Source organism: Chelonia mydas, chromosome 2, assembly GCF_015237465.2.
Source record: "Chelonia mydas isolate rCheMyd1 chromosome 2, rCheMyd1.pri.v2, whole genome shotgun sequence".
NCBI classification, from domain to species: domain Eukaryota; kingdom Metazoa; phylum Chordata; order Testudines; family Cheloniidae; genus Chelonia; species Chelonia mydas.
This window is the reverse complement of record NC_057850.1, coordinates 60,190,539-60,202,963: the sequence shown is the minus strand read 5'-3', so window position 1 is coordinate 60,202,963 and position 12,425 is coordinate 60,190,539. Positions and strand designations below refer to the sequence as shown.

Sequence of the window (12,425 nt, the reverse complement as noted above, 5' to 3'; positions counted from 1 at the left end):
TAGCACAAAAATCCTTCAAAGTTTTGAAAGACACATTGGAACAATCATAGATTAAGGATATTAACTGCATAAGATATGCAGAAGGTTGGATTCATTGATACGGCTGCTTGTTTATGCAGAGACACCTTCAGGAGATAGCAGATGTTAAAATAGGATGACAAATGTGTTGAAAGTTGTATTTGTTGTATTTCTCAAACTATTCGCTGACTATAGTGTATGGAAAAATTCATTATTTTTAATGGAGTTTAGTTATTTTTAAGTTCTAAATGGTTTGGCTACGCTTTTCTATTGGTTAAAAATGTAAATAATTCTTACGTTTCATGACTGCCGTACCTAGGACACTTGTCCATCCAGTATTCTTGAATATCATACTTCCAGTTTTTTAAGGTCAAAACCTTTAAAAGAAGGTAGATTTTTATGTTTATAGTCCTGAAGTCTTTAAATCTCTCCTGTCCTGTTAGAAGGGAATGCCCCTTTTGCATGAGCTTCATGTTGCTCAATGGAACTGAGCTTGTAAAATGCCAAATCCCTTGCAGGACAGACTGTGTATAAGAGAAAAATGGAACCCTTCTGTTTTCAAGTATTTCTTTCTTTTAGTCACGCACTAGAAGCGTACACTGCTCTTCCTTACAAGATGCGCAGTCCCTGCCCTTCAAATCCAATCAACCGGCCTGCTTACCAAGGCAGCAACCCTATCAGTGATGTCTGGGCTGTCCATGCACTGCGCATTGTGGCAAAGTATTTGAAAAGGTAATGTATGTCTAGCAACCTTTCACCTTGATAAGTTTGATCATGAACACCTGGCAGGAAGGATGCTGGTGAGGACCTGAGTGCTAGACTCTGAGGGTACGTCTAGACAGCAAATTAAAACCCATGGCTGGCCTGTGCCAGCTGACTCAGGATTTCAGGGTACAGGGCTGTTTCATTGCTGTGTGGACGTTTGGGCTCAGCTGGAGCCCGAGCTCTAGGACCTTGTAGGTCCCAGAGCTCGGGTTGCAGCCCAAGCCTGGAAGTCTACACCTAAGCCCCGCAAATCCAAGTCAGCTGGCATGGGCCAGCCACGGGTTTTTCTTTGCTGTGTAGACATACCGTGAGATGAGGTGAATCACTATATTAGGACGTCATTTTCTATCCTAGACCCTGACTTTGTCCTCAGCAGGGCAGAAAATGTCCAGTAAAATTGGAACTAGGTTAGATTGAGTAAAGTTGATCTTCAGGGGTGACTTTTTAAAGCAATGCATGAGGATTTAGTTGAGAATCCCCAATGTATAGTCATGAGTTGCACAGCTAAATCCTAGAGCAATGTACCTCTTAATATTCACCTTTCCATACCAACCTTAGGCAGAACACAATATAAGGTAACACATCTACTGCTATCATCTGTCTATATGGCTTTCAATATAGTGAAAGAACATTTATACAAAATACTATGTAAGTACATCATGTAAACGTTCACCTGTGAGCTGTTAAAATTATGTGTTTGTTTGAAAGTAGCTCATTTAGGGTACAGCCCAAATGGAGAGGCTTTTGTTAACTTCAGTGGGAGATGAAGATCTAGCCTGTGAGTAACTTTCAGCTGTTCGGTGTTTTATAAAAGGCTTTTATAGTACATAGTTATCCTGATATCCTATTTATTATACCTTTAGGGTGGAAGTTGCCCTTGAGTCCCTCTGCCCCCCGCCCAGGGACGTGGTGCCGGCCACTTCTGAGAATGGCACGGGACCCGCAGCACCACCGAGGGCAGTCCCGCAGGCCGGATCCAAAGCCCTGAGGGGCCGGACCCATCCCGCGGGCCATAGTTTGCCCACCCCTGTTCTATCTGATTCTTTGCCCAGCTCTTTTTCCATTTTTATTTTAGTTCAGATTGTATTACTCGCCCCCCAAATAGCGTTTTCACCTCTCTCCTGAGTGTGTCAATGCAGCTGTGGATTTCTTAGTGCTCAATGTTTGTGCACAGAGCTGTCAGAATGCCAGGTGATCATGAAGCAAGGGCTAACATGCACCTAGCAAGTGCTTTTGCTGGCATCGGCTTTGGAAATGCTGGTGTTCATCTTTGGTGAGTAGAGGATATGTGTCAGCCCCTTTCTAAAACCCTGTTTCTTTAGTGTTTGTTTCAAATTGCCAAGGAATCTTTCAGACAAGTAGTCCCTGAACTAGTGCTGTGATAAGATACTTTGGGCCAGATTGTTGTACCCTTCTTCACGTGAAAGAGTCCTTATGTCATGAGTAATCCTACTGAAGTTGATAGGACCCTTTGTGGAGTAAGGTACTTCTTGCTGTTCATAAGGATAACACAGTCCGGTCTTATGAAAGTTTCTAGGAGCAAAATTTGGCCTACTTTACCTTGCTTGTAGGCACAGGTTGCATAATGTTTTTCTTTAAAAATAAATAAATAAAAAATAAAAAAAATCAAATGTCAGTGTTCACTCTTCTAGAAATAAATAACACGTTTAACTCTGTTGTGGAGCCCTGCACTCAGCACCAATAACACCTATAATAACAAGCTAGTGAACGTACCCAGAGGAAAAATCTTCTGCCTTTCCTGAATCGAGGCCACATGCAATAAAGCTTGTTCCTGGGTTAATTGTTTTTCAGGCTAAAATGAGCTATAATTAACATTTTTGTGGATTAAGTGATGCCCATTGAAATAAGCTAATGACTGTCACATCTTCAGTTTAGTAAAGTACATATTAATGTTCCCATTGAGGTCAGTGGCACTACTCCCATGCTCATCATGTGCTTAATGTGTTGAATCAAGGCCTATGCCCAAAATTCTTTGAAAAATCATTGCAACTTATAAATATTCATCTATTCCAGACTCGTCTCTGCACTCCTTTGGTTTGATCACTTAAAATCCCCTTTGTAAATAAACCTCCAAAACTTTCCCTTAAGCACTGTTAGCATGATAAGAAACTCCCAGATTTTGATAGTAAGGTGAAGAATGTCTGAGGTACTTTGGGCCAACCCCATTACCCCAGTATCTGAACACTTCACGATCTTTTAATGTGTGAGATAGAGAAGTGCTGTGATCTCCCGTTTATAGATAAGGACCTGAGGCACAGAGCAACTAAGGGCAAGATTTTTGAAGTGTTCCCATTGGCTTCAGTTGGACTTAGGCTCCTAAATACATTTAAAAATCTGCCCCTCAGTGACTTGCTCAAGGTCACCCAGGAAGTGTTACAGAGCAAGGAATTGAACGGAGGTCTCCCAAATCCCAGGCTAGTTCCCTGACCACTTCCTTTCTTCTCCAGCCATGGAATGTCTTACCCTATTTCTGGCTTGGTGAAGAGTTACAAAGCAAAGGATTATAATGTTGATCATCCTCTGGTGGTAAGAACTGATTATTTTCATTTTCCTACAGTTATTCCTAGCTCTTGTACTTATCTTACATTAACAAGCTTTAAATTACCTTGGCCTAACAAACCTTATTGTAGCAGCAGTGAGAAATCTAGTTAATGTGCACTGTGTTTTGTTTTTCTCCAGCCACATGGTCTTTCTGTGGTACTCACCTCCCCAGCAGTGTTTACTTTCACAGCAGAGATGTGCCCTGAACGGCACTTGGAGGCTGCAGAGATACTGGGTATGAATCTCTCTTCATAAAACCTACTGGTACAACCTACTGCTACCATGGTCTTAATGGGGGCCATAAAACCTACTGCTACCAGGGTCCCAATGGGGGCCAGCTATGATCATTCAATTAGGGTGAACTGCAAAGAATAGGACAGCCAAACACCAAAAAGCTGGTGTATATTCCAATACTTAAATTTACCAAACCAGCATAAAACAGCTTCTTTATTACCTTACTGGTTACTCAGAAGTCCAGACAACATAGTTCCCTTAAAGTGATCCAGCCTCAGGCCTCCCAACAAGGTACCTAAGTCAAATATGATGAAGATTCCTGAAAATCTTATTTCATCATATAAAAGAAAAGGAACGTACACATTTAAGTACACTTACATCTGCATTTGCTAAAAGGAAGCGATTTATAAAACAAATAAAATTAAACACTTGCAAGCAGGAAACATGTTGAAAGAGGAAATATTTTCTTACACAGTGGATAATTAACTTGTACAACTCATTGCCACAAAATATCCAGAGACTAAGAGCTTGGTAGGTTTCAAGAAAAGATTAGCCCTTTAGATGGATTGGGAGAATGTCTGTACCTACTTTAAAAAGGATATATACAACATTAGAAGGGATTTAGACCCTTCTGCTTCAGAACATATGCCACCCATTGTCTCATGGAGTTAGAAAGAAACTTCCCCTATTGACAGATGATTCTGTAATTGCTGGATATGGGGTTTCTTGCACCTTCCTCCAAAGCAATTGTTGTTGGCCACACTCAGAGATGGGATACTGGACTAGATGGACAAATTGTCTGATTACCTATCGCAATTCCTACATCCCTATAAGAAGCCCTTCAATAGTAACCTCTAACTCAAATGGTAATACCCTGAATGACACATTGGCTGAGAAAATACTAAAAATATGTATGCTAGATGGCCAGCCCAGAGTATCTGGAGAATTAGAACTTTGGTTCCTTTATTTTAAGGCTAACTAGTCAAACAGCATCTCCTCTAGTTTTGCTGTATAAGTTGCTGCTAAAAAGCATTACAATTCTTAGTTACATCTGACTTCCTCAATAGAAATTCAATTGGTTACTGTCTGCTTTGCTGTTATATAAAAGGATTCTGTATAAAATGTATCAAGAGTGTATAAATTAACTCATCTTGAGTATTTACTTTGGGACCATAATTCAGTGTCCAAGTGACTGCAGTAGCTGCTTCAAATACTTTAGGTTGTCAAACACTATGCCTTGTGGTAAAGTAGTAAAAAACAGCTATGTTTATGTATATGTACAACTGCAGATTTGAGTACAGCCAAATAAAAGCTTAAGGCCTCTCCTAATGGAAAAAGGGATGTGTGGCCATAGATTTATTGCAGTAAAGGAAATATAAGTGCAGCCCGAAGAGCGATGCATTCTTTAGGTTAGCAGAAGGCCAGTCACTGGAACAATAACATTTGGGGTGTTTTTCATCACTTTTTAGTCTGGCTTTTCAGACCACCTCTTCCTTTCCTCCTCCTTTTCTTTCCTTTCCTCCTCTTTTGCTACTATCAGATCATTCCCTGAAGCCCTTATAGTCTAACTGCCCTTTATACTGCAACACAGAGAATGGCCATTGACTGCGTGGCAGCCATTCCATTAGCATGAAACTTCATACGAGACTCCCTCATGCTTTGTCACCTAATCCCTTCTAGCTGCTGCCATCTTGCTACTTGCTGCCAAACATCTAAGCCCCCTGAAATGAGTTTGTCCTCCTCCCATTAACTTTAAACTGTTTTGACAGTTGCACTGAGTTCTTAGAGAACCAGAGTGTGTTTTCTTGTAGTTATGTTTCACATTTACTCATTTTTCAGTAAACTGCATGAGACAAGTTCAGTTCTGGTGGAATGAATTTGGCCCAACTGGTTAAAAATAAAACTTGCGGTGTTTTTCTTGCCTTTATGCATGTACATATTTCCCATTTCTAACGGAGCTATGGACACACAGGGAGGGAGGGGGAATAGCCCTTTATATAAGAAACTTCTGTAGCTTTTCCATAAAAGCTGACTTTCACCTCCTTTCCACAGCGTTCCTAGGACTATAATTCTTCATCTTCTATCTAATCTATATTATTATATCATACTAACCAATATATAATCCAAGCACCTGAGCTCCACCCATAGAGGGCCCCACACACACACACTTGTCCGCTGTTTGAATGCTTGTCAACATAAAATTGAGAAGGGGGAGGGAATCATTAGTCACTGGTTTGCACATCCTCTAGATGTCAGCAAACTCAAGGCTTTGAAAAAATTAGCGTATGGCACTTTGTCCCTAAAAATAAATATTATGGCTATCCACAGACATTGATCTGCTTTAACTTCCTTTCCACCACTGCTTCCAGCAATTAGTCTGACTGAAAAGTGCTTTTCCAGGCAAGCACAGTGGGGAAGGAAGTTAACTTGACATGGCAGTTAGTCTTTCTAGCAGCAGTGAACTTACCTCTCTTGATTTTGTTTTATTTCATTTCTACAAACTAGTCTAACTGAAAAATGAAGATAGAGATTCCCCTTTTTTATTTGGGGTTGCCTTTAGTGAGTAGGCTGTTATGTGTGGATATATGCCGCTGCTATTATGATTATATTAAATCCAGAACAGCTTCCTCCTCTCTCCCTTCACTCTACAGTCAAGGCTTTGTCTTATTTTAGGAGCTGACATCCGCACTGCCAAAATCAAAGATGCTGGGCTTATTTTGGCAGACACACTCCGGAAATTCTTATTTGATCTGAATGTTGATGATGGCTTAGCTGCAATTGGTTATTCTAAAGCAGATATCCCTGCTTTAGTCAGAGGCACTCTCCCTCAGGTAAGACAGAAAGCACAGGCGATTTTTCTTAAAAAGCAAACTTTTTAAAATATTTTCTTTTAAAATAAATGTTCCTTTTAGCAGTTTTAAATGGAGAGAATGCTAGATAAAGTCAGTTCTCTTCTAGTACAGTTTGGGTTTTTCGTTGCAGTGAGATAGTGTGTATGTTGTTTGGCCTTCATCTGTCATCCATTCATCTTCAAAAGGAAAGGCTAATTATTAGAGCTGGTCAAATCTTCCAACATGCACATTTTTTCAGGTGGGAAAAGGAACATGTTTTTGCAGGGGTTTTTTTGTGAAAAATGTTCCCATTTTTTCATCTAGCTGTACTAATTATACAGGCAGGTAAGGTTCTATCTGATGCTTTTGTAAGACTGCTATGTGCTAAGAATGATCAAACTTGCTTTGCATTAGGTTTTCCCTACCAAGGAGTTTCAATACTCTTCTAGATGGCTTTGTTCCACTGCCCTCCATCTGAATTTGAACTAATGTCCTCCTTCAATGAAACAACATACACTTGTAATACACTTTACGTTTTTATACTCTCAAAAAACATTTCAAAGATGAACTGAAATTAGAGGAAAATTCATTAATTCCCAAGTAAATGAAAAAATATTATGAAGGTTTGTCATGCTGAAAAAAATTAAAAATTTTCACTTTTTTTATAACCTCTATAGACCTCAAAGCATGTTACAAAAGAAGATATCCTCATTCCCATTTTACAGGAAGGGAAGTGACTTGATCAAGGTGTCCACACTGATTAGTGGCAACATTTGCAATAAAACCGAGGTCTCTTGCTCCCAATCTGATGCCTTACCAAATGTGTGCGACAGGACTTTTTGACAGTTTTTGTTGATAAATATGTTGGTCCTCTTAGTAATCTGTAAGAAGTAATATTTTATAAACACAACATCCCAAAGAGGTATTTTTGTTGTTGCTTTGCTGAGGTTCACCTGTGGCTTGGGGTTTTTTTCTCATCTGTAACTGATTATTAATTCAGAAGCCCAACTTAATTTACTGTCCGTTTACAGCAGCAGTAATTAGTGATTGCATGTATAATGACGCGAGCTAGTGTGTTTTCAAACCCTGATTTAGTATATAAAGTATAATGTAGTTCAGATTCATTTGCTGCTGCCTGTGTAATACGTTACCCACAAGCGGATTTCAAACAGTCAACTCTTTGATATTTTTTCTTTTGATCCAGCCATCAATTTTCTTTGGAACACCACCACCACCTATTAATATTTGCAAAACACCCTGGTGCAGAGACCACAAATAAACACTGCCACGTGTACTACCACCATAAAATGCATGCTGTAGAGAAATAAAATGAACAGATTTTAGTCAGCCAGTTTGGAGGTTTGAAACCTCCAAAGCATAAATGTTTACACTTGAAATAATCTGTTGAAAATGATCCTGTTTACAACACAGCAAGGAAATCTGGAGAAGTTTATGTTCCATGGGCCAAATAACTGCTGGTCCTGTGTGGGTGTTCTGGTTTAGGTGGCGGGAAGGGTGGATTTGAAAGGAGAGGTCAGAAAGGACCTATTCCCTAACCCCACCTCTCCTCCATGTAAACATACAAGAGGCAGCCATAATTTGGCTGCAACCATTGATGAGCACAGGGGGTGTGGATGACTATACCTGGCACCAAAATTTACCAACCAATTTACTAAGAGGCAGACCCACCGTTCCATTCTCTGTGTACTGGCCATATCACCAAGGCTGCGTTAAGGGAATGCAAGCTGCATCTATTTAAAGGTATAGTAAAAGCTTCTATTCATTGCACTCTATCCAAAGCCATTGTGAACATTGTGGCCCTTTACAGTTGTCATGTCTCCAGTCATTTGCTTGGACAGGTGTTCTTAGCCCATCTGTGCGCTCCACTGACTGGCAGGAAAATTGGTCTGATGACACCATTGAGCACCTTAAATAACTATTTTTTTTTTTAGTGTTAAACTAGTTTTAAACCTATGTAGAACCTGAGTTTTTGTCCTAAGTAATGTGAAGCCTTTTTTTAAACACTGCGTAAGGCGGGTTATCTTTTTCTCTGTACTGTAGCTGTTCTCTGCATAACCTGGGAGGAAATCTCATGAAGCTGTTGAATGTGTGAGAGTAGAAATATTGATTTTAACCAGCTATCGTAATGACAGAAACTTTGTTTTTCCCACTGGCCTCTGAGTGTGTGTTTATAAATAAAGTAAACTGAAATACACTTGTTAAAATAACTGATTAAAGTACAGTTGGTGATGCATTAGCCTTGTTTCTTTGATTAAATACTTGCTTTACTGGTTTGCAAAATTCTGTGCAATCTATAGTGTGGATTTCAGTCATTAATGCTGAGTAATGTGTGACATTCTACTGTATATTCAACACTGTTTATTTTGCAAAAAGCCTTATGTAATCCAATTTTACTTTAATCTTTCAGGAAAGAGTGACTAAACTATCACCTCGTCCCCAGACGGAAGAAGAGCTATCTGCCCTGTTTGAGGCATCCATGAAACTTTATTAGTTTAAATATTTTGCATGTTCTTTAATGATCAAAAACTAACATGAAGGTAATTTCCCACAGGCATGGTCTAAACCAGTTCAGATAAGGAAGGAACATGTACGTCTTATGCTTGTATTTTACTATCCACTACTAAAAGGTCAGATAATTCATGTTCAGTTCAACACTGTTTTTGTGATTATGGAGCTGATTGTGTAATCAAAGGGACTACTCTTGTAAAGGTTGTTGGCTCAGATCTTAAGCTTTGCAGAGGACTTTCTCTTGAGAGCTGGACAAAAAATGGAGATAATTTGTCATGGAAATTTTTTTGAAAATGTTCAGGGGATGAATTTATCTTGTATTTTAATTTTCTATGACTATTTTTGTCTAAAAAACCTTAAAACTATAAACTGTGTAGGAAAAACAGGCCACTCTTCCTCAGGCAATATTCTCAAACGCAAAATTTGAACCTACTCAATTCAGAAGGTTCACCTTATGATTTTTTTACCTTCTCATTTAATTTGGGGCTTGATGTAAAGATCATAGGTAAAAAAATATATAACTTTTTTTAAAAAGTCTGGAAAAGGCTTCCCAAAAGTTTTTTGTTTCACAATATTTATTTTTAAAGTGGCTTGCCAGGCATTTTTGTCTTTTCATGCAGAAGTTATGTATGAGAATAAGTTCACTTGTTCCGACAGGGTAGCTAACTGGTTACCTGTCAACTGAGAAAGCGAACAGGCAGAAGGGGGATAAAATTCAAATGTAAGTATTAAAATCTTTCCTGGATTTTTCACCTCTCTTGAGCCCCTTTGGGGTAGTGAGTTTTGCTGCCTACGTAACATAGCATTTGCTGCTTCACACAGCGGTCTTATACAGAGAATATTGGAAAACAGGAACACTATTTTGAAGAGATTTTTAAAGTTGTTACTGTTTTGTGGCGTTTTAAATGAACCCATTTACTGGTTTTCACAAAAACTCTGACTTTAGTATTGCTATTTTAATCTATTTTATCAAACTTTTTATCAAATTTTTATTTATTGAAAGCCATGTTTTCTTACAGAAAACAGAAAAATATCAATAATTTTGAAAACAATTTTGATAAAAATAGCAATTAAAAATGTTACCAAAAATTTTTTCTCACAAAATAGAAAATTTTGGTACTGGTGACATTTGGCAGAAAGTTTTTCCAAAAAAGGTTAGTTTTCAAAAAAATTTTAAACAAAAAATATCAACCAGTCTAAAATGTTTCTCTGTACTAGACAGGGCTTTAATGTCCTGTGGTATTCAGAGTTTGCTGCAGCAAATTCTGGAAGTTGGCACGTCTGTATCACAGAACGAAAGAGAGAACAGGAAGTTTTTTAATTGAAAATTATTCTATTAGGCACAGATTTCATTGGCATTGTACTGCAACACCGGCAGCAGTATACACAATACTCATACTGTATTCATTTAAAAACAAATTCTGATGTCTTTTAAATTCTGTTCTGGCACCAATTTCATGCAGTGGCCACAGCACAAGTTCAGTGTAGGAAAAGCATAACATGCTAGTTAGTTCCTTTACTCAGCTACTTTTACTCTTTGCCTCATTATGATTCTGTTCTGCAGCCACTCCACATGCAACTCTTCCACTGAAGTAGAGGAAGGATGTCTTGTACATTTATGACTATTAATCTTGGCTCAATAAGACTGGTGCCTTCCAACCACATGTTAGGACCTTATGATGGAAGTATATTGGCTGTGGGGTTTTTAGGTCCCTTTAGTGCTCGGATGGATAGCGATGGGAGACTGAAGGTCCTCTGTCTTTCCACTGAATAGGTACAGCATAGGCAGTGGTTATACAGACAGATCTGCCAATATCCCTCAGCCTGTTCTGAGAAGCTAATTCATTTTCCCTGTCATTCCATATCCATTACCTCCTTCATTCTAGTGCAAATGCCAACAAGAGCCTCAATTGTGAAAGCTGGTTTCACAATATGTGGATTTTATTTTCTATATTACACTAAGTTATCTCAACAAAGACTCACCCCGCCCTTAACGTTGTGTTGCATCTTTTATATATAATTTCTGTTCTCCCTCTCTGAAGTTTCATCTTTGTGCAATAGCAATGGTATGGTGCACTGAGGAGACAATTGTTGTGGGAATCTATTTTCTAGCCAGACATTTTGGGTTTCGAGGGGATGTAGCTTCTTCCAATTGAACAGCGGATGAGTTTATTAGGTATGTTGTTTCTCATGAGTGCTTTGATGGGTAAAAAGGAAAGGGGGTCTTTCACTCTAGCATGGTTCTTATTTACCATTTAGATTGGTATGCGAGTAAATAGTAGAATAGCTTCACTACTAATAGTACTTTACACTTACATATAACCCTTGCATTAAAGGAACTCAAAGCAATTTACTAACATTCGTGAATTAAGCCTCACAACACCCCGGGAGGTGAGCTAATATTATTACCTCTATTGTATAGATGAGGAGACTGAGGAACAGAGCAATTAAGTGACTTGTCTAAGATCACACAGGAAGCTTGTGGCAGAGTCAGAAATAGAACCCAAGTCTCCTAACACCAAGTCTTACGCATTATCTGTAAGACCATCCTTCTACTATTAATTATTAGCCAGTGCTGAAAACTATGTGAGAAGAATCAAGAGAGATGAATCCATCCCATTCAAATAGTAACAGTTTGACAGTGCTAGTGATGGTCAAATCCAGAATGGGATCTGGGGTACAAGTATAGTTTACTGGCAGTTTTATCTGCCACTGGGTTAGTGGTTTTTAATGTAATAAAATACACTATTCCATACCTGAAGGTCCACATTTTCAAACATGTGCACATATCTTTGTGCAGGTCCAGTTTGTACTCCTGAATATGGGACTTGTGCATGTGTGGTTACAACTCGTGAACACCCATTGGTTGGGCATGTGTAGAGAATCTGAGCCACTTGTTCTTCTGATTTATAAAAATGTTAACGCCTCAAACACTAAAGCCTTCCATAATGTATCTTATATAGTTTGGATAGTGCCTTTGGGAGCTATTGCAATACAAACAAGTAATGATGTATTTCCTACAAATATAAGCTTGTGAAAATGTTTGAGAACTGTGTTTTAACTGTCGTGTTAACTTGAATCTTGAAATGTAATTGTGAATCCAAACCATTCAGAGGAAATAAGCGTTCATTAGCTTCACTGGGCAGTATGGTTATTCCTGATTAGAGGCTTACTCAATGAGCTGACAGTATGTTGACAAACCATTGCATTATGGATAATTGAAACGAATGTCCAATTTACAAAAATAAAGAGCATCCTATATACTGCACTGTCTGTCTGAATATTTAAAAAAACCTCATTGAATATTCAATATATAGAGTTTAAGTCCTATTATAAATGGTTACAAAATCAGCATATTTTGAATGTCATATTGTTAGCAGTAGAGCTTGATTGATGTTTACATGGATTCAATGACTTTCTTATGGATAGTTTACATTTAAATCACAGAGTATGTTGAGGATCTTTAGTTTAAAAACAAGTCCAAAA

At 38.5% G+C, this 12,425-nt stretch overlaps 1 protein-coding gene across 6 annotated transcripts in view; it reads left to right on the top strand.

Moving 5' to 3' along the window:
* Positions 1–12,199, top strand: part of ADHFE1 (alcohol dehydrogenase iron containing 1) — a 31,551-nt gene extending 19,352 nt beyond the window's left edge. For 4 of the 6 annotated variants that reach the window (XM_037892507.2, XM_037892508.2, XM_043539560.1 and 1 more), the window contains 6 exons: positions 598–750; positions 1,958–2,056; positions 3,252–3,330; positions 3,484–3,580; positions 6,253–6,410; positions 8,839–12,199. In XM_037892507.2, the coding sequence (XP_037748435.1) occupies positions 598–750; positions 1,958–2,056; positions 3,252–3,330; positions 3,484–3,580; positions 6,253–6,410; positions 8,839–8,922 (670 nt within the window). In that variant the 3' untranslated portion in view covers positions 8,923–12,199. Of the gene's footprint in view, positions 1–597; positions 751–1,646; positions 2,057–3,251; positions 3,331–3,483; positions 3,581–6,252; positions 6,411–8,838 lie in introns of those variants that run through there. The other 2 variants (XR_006288499.1, XR_006288500.1) reach the window with 2 other exon arrangements.
* The last annotated feature ends 226 nt before the right edge of the window (positions 12,200–12,425 follow it).